General features: G+C 36.5%; 2 protein-coding genes across 5 annotated transcripts in view; one reads left to right on the plus strand and one right to left on the minus strand.

Annotated features, from left to right (window-relative positions):
* Positions 1-24,746, minus strand: part of Nckx30C (solute carrier family 24 member Nckx30C) — an 85,289-nt gene that overhangs the window by 50,327 nt on the left and 10,216 nt on the right. For 3 of the 4 annotated variants that reach the window (XM_034979411.2, XM_069505444.1, XM_034979409.2), the window contains one exon: positions 394-559. In XM_034979411.2, the coding sequence (XP_034835302.1) occupies positions 394-559 (166 nt within the window). The remainder of the gene's footprint in view (positions 1-393; positions 560-24,746) is intronic. The other variant, XM_034979410.2, reaches the window with a different exon arrangement.
* Positions 18,393-20,216, plus strand: LOC117991804 (uncharacterized). The gene is made up of 2 exons (XM_034979414.2): positions 18,393-18,410; positions 18,948-20,216. The coding sequence occupies exons 1-2, from the start codon at positions 18,401-18,403 to the stop codon at positions 20,210-20,212; spliced, it is 1,275 nt and encodes a 424-aa protein (XP_034835305.1). The 5' UTR covers positions 18,393-18,400; the 3' UTR covers positions 20,213-20,216.

Raw genomic sequence — 24,746 nt, forward strand, 5'->3', positions numbered from 1 at the left:
TATCCTAGGTATGTTATATGTAACTCAATATCAGCTGATGGCCAGGGCTAAATCCGGGTAGATTTAGGTTTTCGAAAATCCCGTTCTCTTTGGTTTTTTGAGATAAAAATGATCCAATGACTGTCTCCAATATAATTAATATTGTATGATAAAGAGAACCTTATTTGCGTCTCTAGGATGCCAGCTATATCTCTGTGTCAAATTTTGAAGATCGGTTCAGTAGTTGAGCTTTGAAAAGGTAACAGATATCTAAATAAATGCACTTTCACACTCTTAATACCTATTTAATATAGATAGAGCGAATATACTAGTAAAGTCCAATGTGCTTGATAGACTCAAACATACATAGATATTATATAAAAAGTGTTAGTGAAAGCAAAGCGCGGTGCATACCTAACTCACCGTCGTGCATAGGGTCGATGGTGTGTATCATGAGCTGCAGCAAACCATGACGAAACTTGGCGGCCGGCGGTGGTGCTTTGCTGGACCCCGGGGTCGCTGTGACCGTCGCTGTGTTCGTCCCCACTGAGGTCTCGCTCGACGTCGTCGCGTTCCCGTGCTGGAACGGAATTATACATGTGACAAAGTTTTAGGATTTTGTATAATTGGGTTGGATCGATACTTCATCATCATCATGATCAACCCATCGCCGGTTCAGTATGAAGCACGGGTCTCCTCTCAGAGTGAGAAGGGTTTGGCCATAGTCTACCACGCTGGTGATGTGCGGATTGGTAGACTTCACACACCTTTGAGAACATTATGGAGAACTCTCAGGCATGCAGGTTTCCTCACGATGTTTTCTTTCCTTCCTTAAAGCAAGTGATATTTAATTAATTAAAACGCACATAATTCCAAAAAGTTAGAGTTGCAAGAGTTGTACTAGAACGGAATTATACATGTGACATTGTTTTAGGATTTTTTCTAAATTTGGTTGGATTGATACCTACTGGAATTGAATTACACGTGTGGGATTATTTTAGAATTGTATAGAAAAAAAATTAACTAGAATTCGGTTGTAGTAATACCTACTGGAACGGAGTTATACATGTGACATTGTTGTAGGATTTTGCATAATTCGATTGGATAGATCTGCCGCCCTAGGTCACCGAAACAAAATACTTTTCACATAATATTCGCTCACAAAATATATGCAACAACACACAATACCGTAACATTTTGCTATCCATTTAAAATTGAGCGTTAATTTACTTTAAACTTCGTCGATTAGCCAAGAATTGAATCGCTAGCGCGCAAAATTACTGCTATTCGAACTAGGAATCCAGGTCAATCCAACAAAAAGCTAGGCCTTATTATACAAACTACTGGATATTTACTATAATAATAATTATTGTTTTAATTTGGAATTTTATGTATAGCACTTGTTTGCTAGACCTTTAAGTAGCTAATATTTAATTTTTAGGGTTCCGTACCTCAAAAGGAAAATCGGAAGCCTTATAGGATCACTTTGTTATCTGTCTGTCTGTCTGTCTGTCTGTCTGTCTGTCTGTCTGTCTGTCTGTCAAGAAACCTACAGGGTACTTCCAGTTGACCTAGAATCATGAAATTTGGCAGGTAGGTAGATCTTACGAGGCATGCCTTTTAAGTTTTGTCGTTTGAAGAAAAAAACACAACTAGAACCTTATAGTACTTTTTATTGTTTTTCAAAGTATTCACCATGAAGCTTAATACACTTTTCCATTCGCTCAAACCAGTTATTATAACATTTATTCCACTCTAAAGTGGGGGGTTCAAAATGGCTGACTTGCGAGCGTCGACTGCTTCTTCACCGGACTAGAACCTTTGACCACGAAGACTTTTCTTAATTTTAAGAAATGTAAAGAAATCGTTAGGGCTTAGGTCAGAACTGTATGGAGGATGGTCAAGAATTTTTACTTTTTCCTGCTTCAAATACTCAATCGTTTGACGAGGGCTGTGTGAGCTTGCGTTGTCGTGGTGCAGGATGATGCGTCGCTTTGAGTTAGATTTTCGAAGTTCGGCGACGACTTGTGGTAAACAAACTGTGGTATACCACTCTACATTAACCGTTCTACGATCTCCAAGTGCAATAATCGCAACATGGCCGGGTTTTCCAACGAACGTGGCCACCATCTTCTTTGAAGTGGTTCGAGAACGAACAACTTTAGTCGGTTTTGGCTCGTCTTGAAAGACCCAGATTGTAGATTGTTGTTTGGAATCAAGATCGTAGGCATAGATCCAAGATTTGTCACCACTGATGATGTCGTAGACGTGATTTGACTCTCCTCGGTTGAACCTTTGCAGAGTTTTCTTGCACCATCTGACGCGGGGCGTCTTGTGATCGTCGGAAAGCAGATGCGGTATCCAACGGCAAACTAGCTTTCTCACACCAAGCGCTTCATGCAAGATCTTCTGAACGGTTGTCCCTGAGATGCCTAATAGATCCTCTATCTCTTGATACGTCACATGACGATCTTCGAGAATTAGTTGTCTCACAGCAATGATGTTATCTTCAGTGAAGGCGGATTTTGGGCGTTCTTCGCGAGATTTGTCACTAGCACTAGTATGTCCACGCTGGAATTCTAAATACCAGTGTTCGACAGTCCGCACACATGGGGCTTCATCACTGAACACAGATGTTAGCTTTTCAAAACACTGCAGCCGTGTCAGGCCTCTTCTAAAGTTGTAGAAAATTATTGCACGAACATTTTCCTTAGAAAGGTTCATTTTCGTACGTAACCTGACAGATTCCAATCGACGCTGTGACTAAACAAAAGCATTAATCCTAATACTTTCAACTGTTTTGAGATCCAAAATTTAAACACATTCGAATATAGAACAGTTCCAAATTCAAAATTGCCGGGAAATATGGAAACGACAGAACTTAAAAGGCACGCCTAGTATAGCTGACATTTGGGGAAAAATCTGAAAACCGTGAATTTAGGGTTAGATCACACAAAAAAATTAAATTGTGTTCATGAACTAATAATTAGTATTTTCAACTTGCGAAGTGAGTGACTATATAAAGTGGGGTATCATATAAAAGATCTTCACCTGTACATTCTAAAACAGATATTTATTTATTTTTATGCAGCATAGTTTTTGAATTAGCGTGCAAAATGTCGAAAAAATACGACTGTAGTACGGAAACCTCATTGCGCGAGCCTGACTCGCACTTGGCCGGTTTTTTATTATTGACAATTCTATTAGGTAAAAAAACTTAAATCAAAATTGAAAGTAAAAAATAAATAAATTAAAACTAAAATAAATTAAATTAAATCTAAAACCTCATCGAGACCGCCGCAATATTTAATTAATTATTCATTGAAACTACATATTATTATTATTATTCCGTTTTCATAAAGGTAAGTACAACTAGAATGTAATTATACAACTGATGTTTTAATATTTACTTCAACTGTAAATAATTTATTTGAGTATAATATATCCATTTATTGAGCTATTATTTTGTAATATACCTAACTCGTCTAGCTTTAGCTAATTAAATCAAATTAGCCTAATTTTTGAATAGACCCAATCTGCCCCCCGATTGTGTAAGAAAAACGTATTTTTATCGTTATCATAATCGTCAAAAAATTCTGCCCTGTGATTGGTTGATTCGTTGTTTACATTTTTTCACAGCCAATCAGAGGGCAGAATTTGTTGACGATTACGATAACGATGAATACGTTTTTCTTACACAATTGGGGGGCAGGTATCGAATCCAAGACCTCATAATATTAGCTGTTATACTTTTCTAGACCTCATCAAAGCCGGCTCTTATTGTTAAAGCTTCTATTGTTGGTCTTAGAACAAAGACGGTGTGGTCTTTAAGAAAATTAAAACGGATACATAACAATAACGAAAAGTCGTTTTATATGAAACGCTGAGGTTCTAATGAAACAATAGTCTTACTTTTCTTCTTTGAAACATTTTTGAATTAATTAATTGTGGGCAAATTCGATTTAGCTTTCTTAAGATGTTTTCAAAGTCAGAATAATGAATACTTAGGTTCATCATCATCATGATCAACCCATCGCCGGCTCAAAACGCACTTAACTCCGAAAAGTTAGAGGTGTGTGTCCGGGATCGAACCCCCGACCTCCGATTAGAAGGCGGGCGTCCTAACCGCTAGGCTATCACAGCTATTAATTAATTTAACTAGCGGTTAATTTATTAACAAACAAGATAAAGAGTTCCCCCGGGATTTCAAAAACCTAAATCCACGCGGACGAAGTCGCGGGGATTTCATTTAGTGGAAAAATAATTGCAAAAAAAATTGGTCACGATCATTGCATATTAATGTTTTTGCAGCATTACGCACGTGTGAGCGGTTTAATATTGCCCATTTCGAATTGAACGATCGCTTTTCGAACGGCCATAATTTTCTGTACCCGTAGTACAAGATTTTACGTCTCACCAAACCAAACCAAATTCGAGAGTCGAAATACTTCCGCGTTACAGTAAACTGGATCTTAAATGCCTTGTTTTAAAGCTCAAGTTTGTCTACACTTCTACAGCCAGCGCTCCAAGCGGAAACATTGCGAAATTAAAATCAGTGGCATTGAATATTGACTTCAATTCAAGGCTGTTTAGGTCCATTTTACTGTAACGCGGAAGTATTTCGACTCTCGAATTTGGTTTCGTTTAGTGAGACGTAAAATCTTGTACTACGGGTACTGGTTTCCCTGTTTTCCCATAATTCGATGCGGTGAAAAGTTTTCGGCGATAAATTACGTTTTAGTGTTTAAACTATCGTGAGTGATTTCCATTACATACAGGGTGTAACCAGAACGCAAGCAAAAACTTAGCGTTATTGTTATACTACCTAAACACAATCCAATGCCAATAATCATTTGCCTCATTTTGAATTAGTATTTTTTAAACCCGCATTGTATAGCGTAAAAGAACTCTAAATGTGACTCTGAATGCCCGGAATCGAACCCTGCAGCAGCAGAATAGGATGCCCATTTGCCCAATTGGGATAAGCATTAGGATATCATCTCGGATAAATTAGACATTTTTATAAATAATTAGAATTCATACAAAAAGGTATCAGTCAATCTTTTCTTTTTAAAGAAATACCTACTTTTTAGCTCAAAAGTAAAAACGGAACCCTTATAGGATCACTTTGTTGTCTGTCTGTCTGTCTGTCTGTCGGTCTGTCAAGAAACCTACAGGGTACTTCCCGTTGACCTAGAATCATGAAATTTAGCAGGTAGGTAGGTCTTATAGCTAACATTCAGGGAAAAATCTGAAAACCGTGATTTTGTGGTTACATCACACAAAAAAATTAAATTGTGGTCATGAACTATAATTAGTATTTTCAATTTCCGAAGTAGGTAACTATATCAAATGGGGTATCATATTATGAAAGGCCTTCACCTGGACCTACATTGTAAAACAGATTTTTATTTATTTTTATGCATCATAGTTTTTGAATTATCGTGCAAAATGTCGAAAAAATACGACTGTAGTACGGAACCCTCGTTGGGCGAGCCTGACTCGCACTTGGCCGGTTTTTTAATCTCCCAATTTGCTTGAAACGCAGCTTCTTTTCATTTTGGACGCGTGATCAGAATGTACTTAAGTGGATAAAGTAGACAATTATGTGCTTAAAATATTAGCTTTGAGGATTGCTTTTGTGATAATTCTTTCACATCTGAAGTGCATCGTCAGTAAAATAGACTAAGCTTACACTTTATTCTCACTTTACCCACTTTCCTGCGAATAAAATATTATTTATTTATTATTTACTAGCTTCCTCCGCGTGGAATTAGGTTTTAAAAATCCCGTGGGAACTCTTTGATTTTCCGGGATAAAAAGTATGTCACTCTCCAGGTCTTTATCTATACTCATGCAAAAAACCACGTCAATCCGTTGTACCGTTGCGACGTGATTGAAGGACAAACCAACAAACCAATAAACAAACACACTTTTGCATTTATTTACTTCGTATTTTGTTTGTTTTTTAAAGGGCTTTTCACGAAAATCACTTATCGGATTAAGGTTTTCATATCATTTATACTAAGCCTGTGTAAAGTCAAGATCTGTTGGCAAGATGGTCGGCAAGTACGTAATATATTATCAATACTTTTCTTTTTTTTTTTTTTTTTATCTGTTATTTTGTAAGGGGCTTTTACAGATAAAATACTTTTCTTAATATTCTATTAATATTTAGACAAGAACGTACGATAACAATATTATAAATAAATAAATAATAATCTATGTAATTTCGATGAAATTCAACTTTTCAATGAGAAAGAAAAACTTGACTTCTTTTGATTATTATTTACTTAAGTACTATAAAAACTGCTATTATGGTCTACATTTTGGTATCTTACCTAATAATGATAAATTACCAAATATATTTAAACGTCAGGTAATCTTTTTGTGAATTCCCTTACAAACATAGCATCGAATTTTTCACAAAGCAATTTTTGGTTATTATACTTAAAAGATACCTTACACAAAAGCTCGTCTGAAATTAGTATACAAACTAGCTGATGCCCGCGACTTCGTCCGTGTAGAATTAGGTTTTTAAAAATCCCGTGAGAACTCTTTGATTTTCCGGTATAAAAAGTAGCCTATGTCACTCTCCAGGTCTTTATCTATCTATACCCATACAAAAAATTACGTCAATCCGTTGCACCGTTGCGACGTGATTGAAGGACAAACCAACAAACAAACACACTTTCGCATTTATAATAAGGGTACTGATTAAATAGAGGACAAATCCGGAAGAAACTCGAACGGATGTCGGCCATTGTATTATTTAGGGCACTTCCACGTTCATTTAAAGTCGTTTCAGGTTATCCGTTCCCACCTTTCGCCTGACTTGTCCGGGTTAGTGGCTTTTGTGTCGGAATGAAGGGAGGTGACGAGGCATTTCCATTTTGACCAGGTCAATAAATTCTTACGTGCCTAAAGGGCGACAAGTCTTTGAGGGAAGTCATCCACTAGGCATTGTCGGAAAGCTCACACATCCATGTCAGAAGCTGTGATAGCCTAGTGATTAGGACGTCCACCTTCCAATCGGAGGTTCGATCCCGGGCACGCAGATCCCTCTAAATTTTCGGAGTTATGTGCGTTTTAAGTAATTAAATATCACTTGCTTGCATGAAGGAAAACATCGTGAGGAAACCTGCATGCCTGAGAGTTCTCCATAATGTTCTCAAAGGCGTGTGAAGTCTACCAATCCGCACATGGCCAGCGTGGTAGACTATGGCCAAAACCCTTCTCACTCTGAGAGGAGACCCGTGCTCCCAGTGGCGTGCACAGTGTTCGAAGCCAGGGTAGGCATTAGTTAGGTAGGAACCTGTTTACATGCAGGTCATAATGAAAATATGCATTGAGCTATTACAACTGGGGTAAGCAGTGCATTTATGCCTCTATGATCTGCACGCCACTGCGTGCTCCGTAGTGAGCCGGCAATGGTTTGATCATAATGTTGAAATGTCAGAAAGTACTTAAGAACTTTGGGCGGGCGAAAGCAGACAGAGTGGAGTAGATTCAAGTTAGAGAGAGAGCCAGCGCGTGCCAGACCTTCGTTATTTTATAAAACCTGAAAGTTTCTCTACGTATTGTCCCAAACACTGGGAGGAATGTTTGTTTGGATGTTTGTTTGGATCATGGTGGCTTTGGGAGATAACACGTAATAAAGGTGTAAAAAATCTTACGTCAAAGTAGTTAAAGTCTATTTTTTATATTTTCTTCAAAGTAGTATTAGAAATCAGGGCATGCATTGCCAGACACTTAGTATCGTGGCAACCCCCTGCCAGACACCCTTAAAGTTTAAAAATTTAATTTACTTACTTTTTATCTCACTAATATTATTTAAAGGTAAAAGTTTGTGTGTGTTTATGTGTGTGTGTGTGTTAATGTTTGTTACTCTTTCACGCAAAAACTACGAGACGGATTAAGCTTTAATTTGGAACGAAGATCGAAGAAGCTTAAATATCCACGCGGACGAATTCGCGGCAATCAGCTAGTTTTTAAATCCCCGGTTTCCGCTAGCTCGCTTGTTTTCAAGATGCCTATTCGCTCTTGTTCTGAGCTTGAGCCTAATTAATTAGGGGTGTCAGTTTAACATAAAAGAAAGGTCAATGATTAATTTTAAACAATGATAAGTGATCTTAACCTTTTCTAATTGCTAAGCTCTACCATAATATTTACGTAAACAGACATAGAATTATTATCTAACTAGCTAAGCTCGCGACTTCGTCCGCGTGGACTACACAATTTTCAAACCCCTATTCACCCCCTTAGGGGTTGAATTTTCAAAAACTCTTACTTAGCGGATGCCTACGTCATAATAGCTATTCTGCATGCCAAATTTCAGCCCGATCCGTCCAATAGTTTGAGCTGTGCGTTGATAGATCAGTCAGTCAGTTAGACACCTTTTCTTTTTATATGTTTAGATTTATTTTTAAAAAGCTTAGACTTTGTCTTCTCTCAGTTATTTTATTCAGCAGTCCCCATTTTAATTAGTGTCCGACCGTAGTGTAGGAACCTAGTACTTAGCTGTCGATTTCTCGCCGAAGTCGAAGCCAAAGATTTAGTAATTCAAAGAAATTCAGTTCAAGATTGAGTAAAAGTAAATTAAATTATGTTATATTAATATTATATTAATATTATTAAAGTTTATGTTGATTATTGTTTGTTGAACTTGTCGTAAATAATATTACTTCGAAATAATGTTAATTAAGTTTACTAAAGTACAGTACACAGCAGAAAGTAATCTACCTTTAGAAGGAGATAGCAGATTTGTAGAGCACTGTCCTATCGTTGAGACCGACAAAACGTCATATAGGTATGAGTGACAGAGACAACGCTCTACAAAGCCGAAATATCATTCTAAATGTACACTACTTTCGGCCGCGAAGAGTTCATAGAGAATCAAAGTGCTCCTATGCGATTATGGAAAAACCTAAACCCACGCGAACGAAGTCGCATGTATCATCTAGTTGTATTATGTATTGACTTATATATAACTTCGTATGGACATGGTTATTGAACAAACAAAATGGCACCGACTCAGTGGCGTCTGGATTTCAAACGGGTCGTTCATCATTAGTATCTAAGAGGTGTCGCTAATTTATTTGGTCCCTAAACCGTGAAAAATTTTGTTCCCTTGACCATATCTTGTCATTTATATCGATGCATTGTAGTTATTTTAGGTCATTACATAATATTGGATCATTCCAAGCCATGGATTGTTCTGTGTATCATTCGGTACAAATTTGAGGGCTAAGTCATGCCATTTCTCTTTGTTATAGTTTAGTTGGCCATTAATATCGCTCGTGGTGATTATTTGGCTCGCCTTGTTGTAAATCTAGGCTTTATAAATTAGGTATTTGTCTGCGACATAAATTAGGATAATGGTCTGCAATTAATTAAAGTAATCATTGTTAAAATGTAGGACTTTAGAACTTTAAAACCGGCGAACCTAACGCCAGGTTTACACCTACGAACAAGTTTCGATAGGTACTAGTTTATGAAAAACTTGTCAAAGAGAAAAATACAATAACTTTTATTTGGGCCGACCTAGGACTTGTCCCGGGACCTCATGGCCCATAGCTAAACAAGCTAGCAATTAGAGTAGCAAGGCAATTGTTATCCACGCTAGAATTATATCTAAATGCAAAAGTATGTCTGGTTGTTTGTCCGCTAGCTTTTTATAAATCAAAGAGTTCCCATGGGATTTTCAAAAGACCGTAACTTATGCAACGTACTCGTATATAACGTATATTATAAATGACTAGCGACCCGCCCCGGCTTCGCATGGGTGCAATGTAGATACTAATGTGGTGTCATTGAGGTGTCATTGCCTCGGAAACTCTCAAATGAGAGGATTTTTTTCCGACCTAATTCACATTATTTCAATTTCTCTAGGGATCTCTAATTTTTATAGAATTAAACTATAGCTATAAACCTTCCCCTTGAATCACTCTATCTATTGGTGAAAACCGCATTAAAATTCGTTGCGTAGTTTAAAAGATCTACGCGTTCATACATACATACATACAGACAGCGGGAAGCGACTTTATTTTATACTATGTAAAGAAGTCACGAAAGACGAAGAAATTCATTTACACATCCCCGGAAAATCCCTACATCGATGTTTTTGCTCCACCGCACCGCCCTATGGGTAACGTCCCAACTACCATACACGACTGTGTTTGTCATACCTATTATGGCGATAATAATCACAGAGACTGGTATAAGAAACGATAACATTCAGTAGAGCTTCACGCTCAATTGGTGCGCTTTCAAATTGCGTGTTAACCTTTTTAGGGTTCCGTATCTCAAAAGGAAAAAACAGGCCAAGTGCGAGTCAGGCTCGCGCAACGAGCGTTCCGTAGTACTACAATCTTTTTTTATCGACATTTTGCACGATAATTCAAAAACTATGACGCATAAAATTAAATAAAAATCTGTTTTAGAATACACAGGTGCAGACCTTACATATGATACCCCACTTGATATATGTAGTTATCTTACTTCGAAAATATTTATTAGTTCATGACCACAGTTTAATTTTTTTTGTGTGATGTAACCACAAATTCACGGTTTTCAGATTTTTGTTAGCACTTGACTGCAATCTCACCTGCTGGAGGTAATTGATGATGCAATCTAAGATGGTTGCCGGCTAACCTGGAAGGGGTATGGCAGTTTTATTAAACCCATACCCCTTTGGTTTCTACACGGCATCGTACCGTAACGCTAAATCGCTTGGCGGCACGGCTTTGATGAACTGCTGAAGATCTTACCAGCTTCTTCTAATTACTGAATTAGTAGTAGAGTCAGTACAAACTAATAACTTGATACTTTAAAGTAGCCCGTAAAATAGCTACGCCTACTTAAAATAGAAGCCATTTAAAAAAATATCCATTTTTCAATTTGTAATAAAAAATACTCTCACGGTCATCAAACAAAGTTTCTTCATTCGAGATTGGAAACGCTATGACCTCGTTTCTAATCTAGGCCTGACTCAATGTCAGGCACAAATTGTTTCCAACTTAGACACCCTACTTTGTTTGAGAATTATACGAAAATACATTTTTCTTTATCTTTAAGAGCGAGTCAGACTTGCACACGAAAGGTTCACAGAAATAACAATTTTTAAATTTTATTGTGATGTAACCACAAATGCACGGTTTTCGGATTTTTTCCCTTTACTTGTCCCATAAGACGGGAAGTAGGTATACCCTATAGGTTTTGATGTCCTGATACTGACAACAAGGTGATCCTATAAAGGTTCCTTTTTCCTTTTGAGGTACGGAACCCTAAAAAAGACTAATTAGTGTAGCCATCTTTAATTACGAGTACCACGTCAAACGGAAAATTAAAATCTCTGGTTTTATTTTTGTTTTATCAGCAGTTAAAACGAGTTTATTCATAGCACGCTCCTAACAAACATGGAATGGTTCTGATTTAAATACTAGTCAATAATTAACTCAAAGAAATTTTGTACTTAGACACGTTCTAAAAATTAATAGTTATCTGTATCGGCGGTTTTCTAGCTGATTTCGGTAAAAAATGTGTAGTGCCTAATGTCAAAAATGTTTTTGTTTTGTATAATATTTTTCATTTCCTTTAATGTTTTTAATATTCTAGTCTGTAAGGGGAGAGCACTGATGCCTATAACACGAGTGTACAACTTATTTTAGGCATCGGTAGCTTAACCTAATTTTGGTTGTAATTTTGGTGAAACAATAAATTATTTATTATTTATTTATTATTATTATTTATAGTTTTAAAGATACACTTTGAGTCCGCGTAACCTCAGATGAATTTATTCATCTAAGCGTGTAACTTTGAAAATGCATAATATTTTTACAGATATCTGGCATTTGGCAAACTACCGACAAAGAGAATTTCAGTTTACCTACTGGTTAATATTTTTTGAGAACCAAACTTCGCTTATATGGAAAATCTGAGTATGGAAAACTCCAACAACTCCAAAAACTGGTAGAGTAGAGATACTCATATAGAGAACGGGTAGAGAACTCTCATTTAGATAAGTGCTTCCCTGTCCACTTTTACTCTCTTTTTCTCTTTACTGTAAATGTTTTTGGTACATTTACAGTAAAGAGAAAAAGAGTGGTCTGGGGAAGTATTTCATAGAATCTCGCATAGGTAAGCGCGCGTTTTGACGTTTGATAAAAAGTCACTGATTTGACTAGTTGTCAAATACCGTATTCTAACGATTTCCCATATGTTTCCCATACATCCAAATCCGTTGAGGCATTTTGAAGTTATGATGGAATAAAGAAACTCACATATTTATGTAAATACACTGCATTCGCTGAGCATCCTTTTTTCGTGGTTTTCCAAACTGCAGTGTTAAGAGAATAATAATTATGTTGTTCGTAAAATCACAAATAAATATAATATTTTTTGTATTTCAATAAGTAAGATAATAAAATACTTAAAAATACTTAAAGTTATAAAAAACAGTAGCTCGCCCGCTATACTAAGGAATTTTCTAAGCTAGGTATTCTATATTATCAATGTACTAGAGTTTCTATACCATGCTCTAGGATAACTATAATCTTAAAATAGCATCTCTCAGTATAACTATAGAATTTATGATAAAATTATGATCTGAAAGTTGAAACACGAAAATGGAGTTATTATAAACGACAATACTAATGAATGCTGATTTATTATTACTAAAATGTAGATTAATAATAATGTTAGACGAAAATCTTATAACTTATTTAAGAGCCTGAAAAATATGTAATGAATTAATTAATGTATACCTACATAAATAATTTTCACTAAAAAATCGCGAAGCTTTTTCCTGAAAATCTCTATTTACTCTTCTGCAGATTTCTTCAGTCATAAAATTTAAAAAAATTGGTAAAATTGCCCACTCATTTTATCACTAAAATATTTATACTACAATCAAAATTTTAAATTTTTTTGCCCGCCATCAAACTCGAACAAATTTTGATTTAAATATAAATTTATCAAAAAAAAAAAAAAACATAGCGCATTTGCTTATAAATTGCATTATGGGCAAAGTATCATTGAATGGCAAAGTTGGCTAGTTTGATGGTAACTATACAATTTAGGACGTCTTATTTACGAAGGTGGAATAAGCCCTTTTGTCTTCTTAGTAGTCAACCTATAGTTGGCTCACTACAGAGCACGGGTCTCCTCTCTGTATGATAATTGGCCATAGTTCACAACACTAGCCAAGTGCGGATTAGCAGACAAGTATTGAAGTATATTTTCAGTAATTTTGAAAGTATCATAAAGTAATAAAAGAGCCGATATCACCCGATCCGCGACAGCCTGTGAATGGCTGTCAATAAAACTGAAAAAGCCTCAAAAAGCCCTGAAAAAACGAGGCTTCATGTATGATAAGAGTGTATAGAATTCTGGTGCTTACGATTTCTTTTCATGTCTTGTGATTTTCGGGAGGGTTGAGAAAAAATGTCCTGAGTATTTACATGATACATGGGTGTCAATATTAGAGAAAAATCGGTCAAGTGCGAGTCGGACTCGCAGATGAAGGGTTCCGTACCATCGTACAAGAAATAACACTTTTTGTTCCCGAAAAAAGGAGTTTCATCACAGAATATATATTATAAGAGTGTATAGGATTCGGGGGTGTACGATCTTATTGTTATCGCACTTATAATACTAAGGTAATTTTTTCGCAACCCTCTCGAAAATTACTAAACATGAAACTAAAAGGGTACCAGAAGTGAGTTAAAAATCAGACAGAAAAGCAGGGTATTATAAGCTATTTTTGGATTGGTTATTGGAATGTCCTCTCTTGTTAAACTTTTTAAAATGGCGACTTAAACACAAAAGCATTTAGTAGTCGAATGCGTCAACGTTTGAGCGAGACTGGCTTTAAAACCATGAACCATCCGTCCGTTATACTTTCGACACAAGATGTTGACGCAACGGATCACGTGACCTCTGTCAGAGATAATAAATTACAGACCTACCTACCTACTAAATTTCATGATTCTAGGTCAACGGGAAGTACCCTATAGGTTTTCTTGACAAACACGACGGAGAGACGGACAGACAGACAGACAGACAGATAACAAAGTGATCCTATAAGGGTTCCTTTTTTCCTTTGAGGTACGGAACCTTAAAACCGGTCAGACCCCGCTCTTTTAGGGTTCCGTACATAGTTATGAACAACATATTTTGGGTGTGTTAAATATTTTATGCTAGCTCGGCTAGCATCACTACCAACCGTGAAAGAAAAGCCCATAAAAAATGTTCATTTGTTTTGGTTTCAACTAATTTATGGATTGTTCCTACTCAATAGAAGCCTCAATAGCTCAACGGGTAAAGGAGTGGACTGAAAACCGAAAGGTCGACGGTTCAATCCCCGCCTGTTGCACTATTGTCGTACCTACTCCTAGCACAAGCTTCACGCTTACTTGGAGAGGAAAGGGGAATATTAGTCATATAACATGGCTAATATTCTTTAAAAAAAAAAAAAATTACTCCCTTAAATAAAACTATCTACCCTTGGACGCTTCTAAAATATACGAAAAACTGCTATTTCTTAGTGAATACAGTCCATTTTATAGCCTGAAACTGCTGAATGACTTTTGACGTTGTTTCGAAAGAAATAAAGTTTCTTTTCGCTTCTAAGGAATTCCACGTGGCACACAATTGGAATGAAAGGCACCTCAAAGTTGGTGAAATAGGTCACAATGTTATTCTTAGGGTTGCTTGGTGGACGAGCTAAGCCTCTTCCGGACGGAATAATACATTTTATATTGGAAAAGATATTTTCAGACATGTTATTTTTGATACAATGCAATATTTGATGGGGTATTTTGGTAGGAGCTTAGTTTGGCCTGTCTTTTTAAGGCTTCAAAAATATAGGCTTACCCTGTGGAATTTCTCAAAGTTCTAAGTTGGGATTTTCGTTATTCACATTAGGTAGGTACTTTTTCTTTCTCTACCATGAATGCGAAAAATCGGTCAATTGCGAGTCGGACTCGCACATAAAAATACATTCGTTTTTTTTTTTAATTTTCATGGCAGTCATTCTAGGTCACAAGAACATAGTGAACTGTAAGTACGTGTTAGAATAAACTAAGGACAGTTATTGGACTGTAAATTAGATTTAAAAATTAATCATAAGTAGAAGTTTAAGCTAGAATAATATTACTTATTAGCCCATAGGCTAGATGGTAGTAGTAATAAAGCTGCCATTTTATAATGGTGCTTTATGGTAGGAAAAAAAATAAAAAATAAAAAGGCAGTCATTTCAAAATTTTTATTATATTTTTTTGTTATAACGGTAATAGAAATACACATTCTGTGAAAATTTATTATGGTTCCCGAAATATACGCCGCCGACAGACAGACAGACGGACGGACGGTCTGCTGTGTTTTTCATCTGCACGGCCCCGAATGTTTGAATTTTGAACTAAAATCCTCCCGCAATTCCTTATCCACAAAAGCGGAGTGGGAATTTTATGCAAATCTGTTGGTTAATATTTGCACAGCTCCGCTCTGCTCCTCTATTTTCCGCACCGGTGAACAGGCAGCCTCATAATCGACTCGTTTGATATCATAAGGTGTGTGGATTCCTGCATAGTAACTAACTACATTTGTTTACAGCAATTAAACAGCAGACAAATTGCATAATTGCATCCTCTCACGGCACTTTAAAGCGAAACAGCACCAACTATAACTAAATTACTGAACAGAACGCTTCCTTCCTAATGAACTAACACAAGTTGTTTGCTCAACCTTTTTCTAAAACGATGTAGTTCTGCCGTTCTAGTAACCAAGTCTAGACCCTATTTTTAGGGTTCCGTACCTCAAAAAGGAACCTTTATAGGATCGCTTTCTGTCTATCAGTCTGTCCGTCGTGTCTGTCAAGAAAACCTATTATCCAATGTTGGCTGAAAGTCCGGATTACTTTGTCCTATCAAAAGAAATTACATAGTTAATTTGCTTATAAATTGCTTATAAATTTTGGGCAAAGTATCATTGAGTGGCAAAATTGGCTAGTTTGACGATAACTATACCATTTAGGACGTCTTATTTAGGAAGTTAGAATAAGTCCTTAAGTCACACATCTACAACATTACATCGAGTTTGACTACATTTGTATTGAGCGAGCGATGGAGAGGAAATGCTGTGCTTTTCTTTACTATAATGATCTCTCTCTATGAAAAACCCCGTACGAACAAAAAAGAAATAATTCATTAAAGAAAAGAAGTGTTTTACTTTTTATTTTACACCCGCATTTGGAAAAGAAAGAAAAGAACAAGGAAATTTCATCACACGCTTACTAGGAACATAGCATACAGTGTTGCTATTACAAAACACTGGCAGGCTCCAGTGTTCAAAAAAGTTAAGTAAAAATTTAATTAAAACAGCTGCAAGTTTTTCTTTATTTGACGTGAATTTAGCCGTTGAGTGCGTTCTCATAGTGGTAATTTTAAGTAATAAGGCTCAGCTAGCGCGCGCCACGGTGCTGCGAGTTGCGGTGCGTTTATAATACGTAATTTTAATTTAAATGTATAATGAAAATCCGGTGCAGAATTAATTCCGCAGTGCGTGCGCTTCTATGTAGTTCTAATAGTTCCCAGATGCGAAAAAAACGTACGGAAAACCGTGGTGCGCGCAACTTAGTAAAGTACTAGTATAATACTAGTAGCGACCCGCCCCGACTTCGAAAGGGTAGCTTAATTCATTTTCGTAGGGATCTCTATTTTTTTTAAATAAAATATAACCTATGTCACTCAGGGATAATGTACTACTGGTGAAAGAATTTTCAAAATCGGTTCGGTAGTTCCAGAGATCACTTCCTACAAACAAACTTACAAACTTTACCTCTTTATAGTATTGGTATAGATAATATAATTGATAACAGAAACCGTAACGACATCAATGTGAAGCTCGAAAAACCGTAGAGCTCGAGGAAGTCCTGCGATTTCCTATCGTTGTCACGTAAAAGACCCATTTTCTGAACCACTGCACATTAAATTAAACTCTATCACACAGGCTTTAAGCTCAAAATAGCTTGAGTAATTCGATTCAATATTCTGTTAACGGATTAAGGACTCTAATACTTTGAAACAAAGCTTTAATTAAATTGAAAATGTTCGGTATGTAATTTAACATTGAATAAATTAATTGCAGATATACGGCTCTGAATCGAATGTACACGTCCGATATCGAAATTAAGCTGATATTAAGATTGTGTGCTGCAGATAATAATTGCAGATTTGATGAGATTTCCATACAATAATATTAACAAAGAATAATTTTACTTTCTGCAAAGAATCGTTCTTGATGGAGATACATACATAGAAGTTCAAATAATGGTCCAAACACACTTACGCTGCACTGCGCGACGCGGCACGTCAAAAATATAGTTTACTAGATGATGCCCGCGACTTCATCCACGTGGATTTAGGTTTTTGAAAATCTCGTGGGAACTCTTTTATTTTCCGGGATAAAAAGTAGCCAATGTCCTTCCTATGATGATCAACCCATCGATCCACTACCGAGCACGGGTCTCCTCTCAGAATGGGTTTAGGCCATAGTCCGCCACGTTGGCCCACTGCAGATTCGCAGACTTCACACACCGTTCAGAACATTATGGAGAGGCATGCAGGTTTCCTGGCGATGTTTTCCTTCATCGTTATAGCAAGTGATAATATTCCAATTTATTGCTTAGTACGCACGTAACTACGAAAAGTAAGAACTTGGGATCGAATCATCGACCTACCGAATAAGAGCCTGACGTGGTAGGTAACCACTAGGCTAGCACTGCTCTAATATTAATAACGATAAAGAAATACGAAACTCAAGAGGTTAGTTTAATTTGAAGATTTACTGTAACGTTAAAAAACCGGCCAAGTGTGAGTCAGGCTCGCGCACCGAGGGTTCCGTACTACAGTCGTATTTTTCGACATTTTGTACGATAATTCAAAAACTATATGTTGCATAAAAATAAATAAAAATCTGTTTTAGAATGCACAGGTACAGCCCTTTCATATGATACCCCACTTGATATTAATTTTTTTTTGTGTGTGATGTAACCCTAAATTTACGGTACAACTAAGTGATCCTAAGGGTTCCGTTTTTCCTTTTGAGGTACGGAACCAATGATATTAGAAGAAAAGAGGTACGGAATCCAAAAAAGTACAAATCTACGATGTTGAGCAAGGTCTGAGCGGAGAGCCGAGCCTGCCGCGTTTGACAGCCTCCAATGAATGTTATTACGAGAACTTTTTCATTTAATAACTCTCACTTAAAAGAAAAGTGTGTCAAATTCACAGTCGCGATTGAAATGTCATAAATTGTCTTTGTGACACACGGTCAGTCGCTGTAATTTTTATATGTCCGGGAAAATCTTGTGAAAACACATTTGATTTCAGTCCGAAACAGAATACTTATTTATTCGACTTATATGGATTCATGTAAGGATAAAATATCTATCGGCAACCGCATCAACCATTTTATTGTATCGTCGATCTTAGTGTTAATGGACATGATAATCGAGAATAGCCATCGATGAGAATGGCTACGGAGTGCCGTAGTCTTTAGTTTGACGGGGCACTCCCGTGTCCCCTGATATAATAATCTTGAGACGATAATAATATTATACGGCACTGTATTAGGGTATTTACCATTCTTTCAAATTTTGAATATAGATATGTATTACTAGAAGATGATGCCCGCGACTTCATCCGCATGGATTTAGTTTTTGTAAAAATCCTGGGGGAACTCTTTAATTTTCCGGGATAAAAAGCAGCCTATGTCCTTCCCCGGGATGCAAGCTATCTCTGTACCAAATTTCGGCTAAATCGGTTGAACGGTTGAGCTGTGAAAAGCTAGCAGACAGACAGAGAGACACACTTTCGCATTTATAATATTAGTATGGATTTTCATTTCATTTCATTTCAGTAGTAGGTATTATAAGCTCAAATAAAGAATATTTCCGTTTTAATTTTCAGCTTTGTACGCCGAGATTAAAAACATCTACGGTATTGATTTGTCGGATTATTACGTCGAAAAGAATTCTCACAATCCCCTTGTTTACATTCATAAAAAGTATCTTACCAAAAATGATGCTGGGCCTTACCTTGAAAGAAGAAATACCAACCAAAATATAAACGATAAATGTCAACAGTTTGATTACGATAGATTACATACAGAGACTCATAAAACGAAAGTTATTACGTCGGAATATAAAGATCCTTTAGTTGATCAAACGATCAAATTTGCAAAAGACATAATTCCTATAACTATACCACCAAGTACCAACTTAGCAAAGCCTTGTTGTTATGCAGTAAAGTCTTGTAAAAAAATCAAAAGGAAGCATGAACCACAAGAATATACGAGTAACATAAAACAACCTATAGATGCGAAATTCGATAAAGAGAAATCTAAACTAACCCTGAATTTAAAACAAAGAAAATGCAATAAAAATAAAGATAGCTTAAGTACTACATCAGCAACTCACTTTTCTGAAAACAACACGATAGATGATATCAATGAAAATCAGTCGTTAAGCTATTCCTTATCAGAACTATCGGAAGAAAAGCCCATAAAAGAGGTTTGTATAGAGAAAAATAATAAAAACAATCTACAGAATCCGAAGTTAGTTGCTTCAGAGTCCTTCGAAGCAATAGCAGCTGAATACATGAATGCATCAGCTGAGTCAAAGATAAAAATTCATCTTATGAATGAGAAGGATAAACTATTATTCTGTGAAAATATACGCTCTCCAGTTCTGAAGGCTATAAAGGAATGTTATGAACTAAATAACCAGAACCATTTAAATTCAGAGATAAAAAATGTTAACAAAACAATACAGTGTCATGCGACAAAGATTGATAATATTTTGGAAAAATTAGCATGCATTGAGAATAAATTAGATTTATTAGTGAAACCAAAAGAAAGCCTTAAGATAGAGGTTATTAAAGCATCCAAATTAGAGGAATTAGGACAAGATATCGGTGGTTTTAAAGAAGAAAGTTCTGAAGAAGAATTGGCATGTGTTAATTTCTCAACCAAGTCACGAAGTAAACATACACCAGTATCCCCTATGTATAATGAAAAAGATGCTGAAAGGGATTATCAGAGCGTAGATGATTTAGCAAGAGGAGAGAATGTTCCAGAATATTTTAAGCCATCTACGTCACAACTAGGTATTATGCCTGAGCGTTCTAACAGGATTCCTGCTAGGTTCTGTTGGACTGATACCGTCATGAAGTAATACGATTATTTTTAATATATATTAGGTTTTAGAACTTTTAATTATAATGAGAATAATCAATATTATTATGTTATGTTAATATACACTTAATTTTACATTGAAATAAAATATTATTAAAAGTTTATTAATCAGCTATTTTATTAATAATTAATCTTAATGCCGTTGCTTCGCTTTTTTGAAAATCCCGTAGCATTCCTTTGTCGTTCTATGACCTACTTGCGAAAGTTCCGTCAAAATCGATTCAGTCCATAGATTTTCAGTAACACAAAATTCTTCTGTCTGATTTAGCCGAAGATGAGCCGGCTCAAACCAACAGAGCTTTAATAACGTGTCTAATGGTGAGATCTATAGAGCGCACTTTGACTTTGACACTGTTAAAACGAGACAGCGTTATATCGCTGACATAAATTTGTCTCGTTTTAACTGAAATTTAAGACTGGGCTAAGTCAAAGTACGCTCTATAGATCTCAGCCTAAGTCTAAGGTTGGGACTAAGTAACTACACGTACGCAATAGTTAGAGGCAATACCTGTTTTAGTAATCACAGATAGATATGCACATTTAAAACTGATAGCCGTACCACTTTACCTAAAAATAAAGCCCGAAAATTGTTAACACATAATATAGGCACACGACCAGTGAAAGTTCAGTAAAAGGCTTCTCAAAAATACATCTACAAACAAAAGCTGTAACTATCAACTTTCATAATAGTGTGTAGCGAAGCCAGAGAGCTGTGTTAAAAACAACAATGGCCGAAAACCGCCGATATTGTTCATTGTAGTTATTATAACAATAAAGCATACAAAGGTTAACTGCTAAGTAATAATGAAGATTACGTAAGAATTATTATCCGAGTACTTTACCTACATTTTTTTCTAAGGAGAAAAAAACTACTTAGTCGGTTTTAGGCCCTAGTATGGCCGCCAGTGCAGATTGGCAGACTTCACACTTCTTTGAGAAAATTATGGAGAATTCTCAAGATGTTTTCCTTCACTGTTAAAACAAGTGATAATGACTTTTATGGTTTTCTGACACGAATGATGAAACTTACAGCTTTACAGCTTTTGACTTTGACCTTGATTTGATCCCTTATTAGCTGTTATTACTATTGTTAGCTGTTGTAAAGTTTAATCTAAATGTATAAAAGGAAAAGGTGACTGACTGACTGACTGACTGACTGACTGATCTATCAACGCACAGCTCAAACTACTGGACGGATCGGGCTGAAATTTGGCATGCAGATAGCTATTATGACGTAGGCATTCGCTAAGAAAGGATTTTTGAAAATTCAACTCCTAAGGGGGTGAAATAGGGGTTTCAAATTTGTGTAATCCACGCGGACGAAGTCGCGAGCATAAGCTAGTGTTTAATAAGACTATAATCAAAGTGATAAGGTTCTTTTGCCCTATGGTATGTTTTGATACGTTGAGCTCGAGTTATCACTACCCATATTATAAATGCGAAAGTTTGTTGATTTATTGGTTTGTCCTTCAATCACGTCGCAACGGAGCAACGGATCTACATGATTTTTTGCATTGGTATACTTTAAGATCTGGAGAGTGACAAAGGGTAGGTACCTTTATCCCGGAATTCAAAGAGTTCCCACGGGATTTTAAAAACCTAAATCCACGTGGACGACGTCGCGGGCATCAGCTAGTATTCATATAATCTAAACAAATCAGCTTTGTTAAAGCTTGTTATAAGTAAGTAAATGGTATGTTCCGTCTTAATTCAAAAGCAATTGTATTTTCCTTGAAAAATCTATTAGGTAAACAATTTTCTCGAAAAAACCAATTCGCCATTCATGTTTAATAAACAAAGGTAACGTAGCTATCGCTGCCGAATATTTGGCGAAGCGTGTTCAACTCCCATTTGTCATCGCTCGGCATTGTTATTTCAGCTTCGATTCACGAGATATCCGAGATATGTATCGATTCCGAACAGCCGTTTCGACAGCAACGTTGTTTTATTAGAAGCTGTGGATAAGCTCTCCAAGTGCCTATCTACTGCGAGAGATCAAAATACGGGAGATTTGTACGGGAGCGGTGTGCAGGCTCGACCGTACCAAAGGGGAGATCTCCCACCGAGCGGTTGGTTGTGCTCGGTAGCGCCAGCTGGGCCGACGGTTGTATCTTGAAACTTCTATATATAGTCCAGATTGCCGAACACTCTGTTAGTGCAAGTACTGTCGGCGGTACATTTGTTCGGGACTACGTCATCGATTGAACAGCGCCATCTAGTTTATATTGTGGCAACCGCCACAGACTCAATGATGAAAAAATGAAACAATTTTTATTTCTAAACAACATTTCTAAGGTTATACTTAGCTCGGACTCCTAAACTAGGAGTTCTCTTAGGAATCTACGGATATAGAGGACGGAACTCCTCAACGGCTTGAAGGAAAACTTCAAAAATTAGGTAAACAACTTTCTCAAAAAACCAATGTCATGAATTTTCAATGAACGTAAGTAGCGTATAGTCTGTACAATATGACTCCTCACGCGCCATTTTAACTCTATGAGTCAACTCTAATGTCAAAAAATGAAATTTGGCACAAAAAGTTAAAATGGCGCGTGAGTAGTTAAATTTTACGCGTTATAGATATCTCTGCCGATTATTTGGCAAAGCGTCCTCAACTCCCATTTGTCATCGCTCAGCATTGTTATTTCAGCTTCGATTTACGAGATATCCGAGATATGAATGGATTCCGAACAGCCGTTTCGATTGCAACGTTGTTTTATTAGAAGCTGTGGATAATCTCTCCAAGTATCTACTACGAGAGATAAAATACAGGAAATTCCACGATGAAACAATTTTTATTTCTACGCAACATTTCAATCATAGATAAATTATTATTGGTCTCGCTCCGCTCTTTTCAATGCAATCTTCGGATATAGAGGACGGAACTCCTCAACGAGTAACAGCCAATAAATCGCGATCAGTATAATAGCTTAGTAAAAAGTAGACTCTTAACTATAACACGTAACATACAAAACATTTTTATTTCTCCCCTGTTAGTAGCAGGTTCAATTTAAAATTGGTACCTAAACTTAATGCAATTAAATACGGGTCTCATTGTTATTCAGAACATTTCACGCGGAAGGTAATAACTAAGCCATTCCTTATGTAGATTCTAATATCGTCATCATCATCATGATCAACCCATCGCCAGCTCACTACGGAGCACGGGTCTCTTCTCAGAGTGAGAAAGTTTTGGCCATAGCCTATCACGCTAGCCATGAGCGGATTGGTAGACCACACACCTTTGAGAACATTATGGAGAACTCTCAGGTAGGCAGGATTCCTCACGATGGTTTCCTTTGATATTTAATTAATTAAAACACACATAACTCCGAAAACTTAGAGGTGCATGCCAGGGATCGAACCCCCGACCTCTGATTAGAAGGCGGACGTCCTAACCACTAGGCTATCACAGCTAAGCAGCACCAGCAGATTCTAATATAGCACACTTCTATTACTTATAGGTACCTTTTTGTTTATGGAATAGGACGTAGGCTCTCCGTGCGAAGCCGTAGCGGGCCCAGAGCTCAGAGACCGTAATCTATTTTATAACAGACAAGGGAACATGACGTTGACATAAACTTCATTAATCCATTATAGTTGATCGAAGGTAATGTGTAAGAGGCTTAATTCCTCATCCATTAACGCCAATTGTGTTATGTGTAAGCGGCTTAAGTACTTCACGGTAATATATGAAATTGCAAGTCATCTCTTTCCTTCAGGACCATGATTAATTTGCTTTCGAAATTTCCATTCGAAGATTAATTTGGACTGCGTCGTCATTTGTAAAGCTTCTATGATTGATATTTCGTTATTTAATTCCTATTTAGTTATATAATTACCCATTAGTACCTACTAGTCTTACTACTATCATTCACTCAACACTTCATAGAAGTCTATTAATTATATTATTAGTAGGATAACTACGTTAAATGGAAAAATTAACATTATTAGTATAATGATAGTATAATCAAATGATTTATTCAAAATAGGTAAGATTATCAGAATTGGTAAATTTGTAAGATGATATACTGGTGACTAGCTTATGCTCGCGACTTCGTCCGCGTGGACTACACAAATTTCAAACCCCTATGTCACCCCCTTAGGGGTTGAATTTTCAAAAATCCTTTCTTAGCGGATGCCTACATCATAATAGCTATCTGCATGTCAAATTTCAGTCCGATCTGTCCAGTAGTTTGAGCTGTGCGTTGATAGATCAGTCAGTCTGTCGTCAGTCACCTTTTCCTTTTATATATTTAGATTTACACAGGAAAACCAACCCAAAGGTAAAAGTTTCATAGTGACGCATAAACTTTTTTTTCTGGGGTTAATTTATTGGGAAGTAGCCATCTCCTTTTTTAAATATTGCTGTTACCCAAATTCATTGTAGAAAATTTCGTAACTTTGCAGTTTTTAATGGTGGATATTGATTAAGCCCGAAAATTGGTGGCGTGCCAAGCCCTGAGCCAATTACCATTATTTACGGTCGTAAGCCCAGACACGGGTTGTTTGAG

Source organism: Maniola hyperantus, chromosome 20 (genome assembly GCF_902806685.2).
Source record: "Maniola hyperantus chromosome 20, iAphHyp1.2, whole genome shotgun sequence".
Taxonomy (NCBI): Eukaryota; Metazoa; Arthropoda; class Insecta; order Lepidoptera; family Nymphalidae; genus Maniola; species Maniola hyperantus.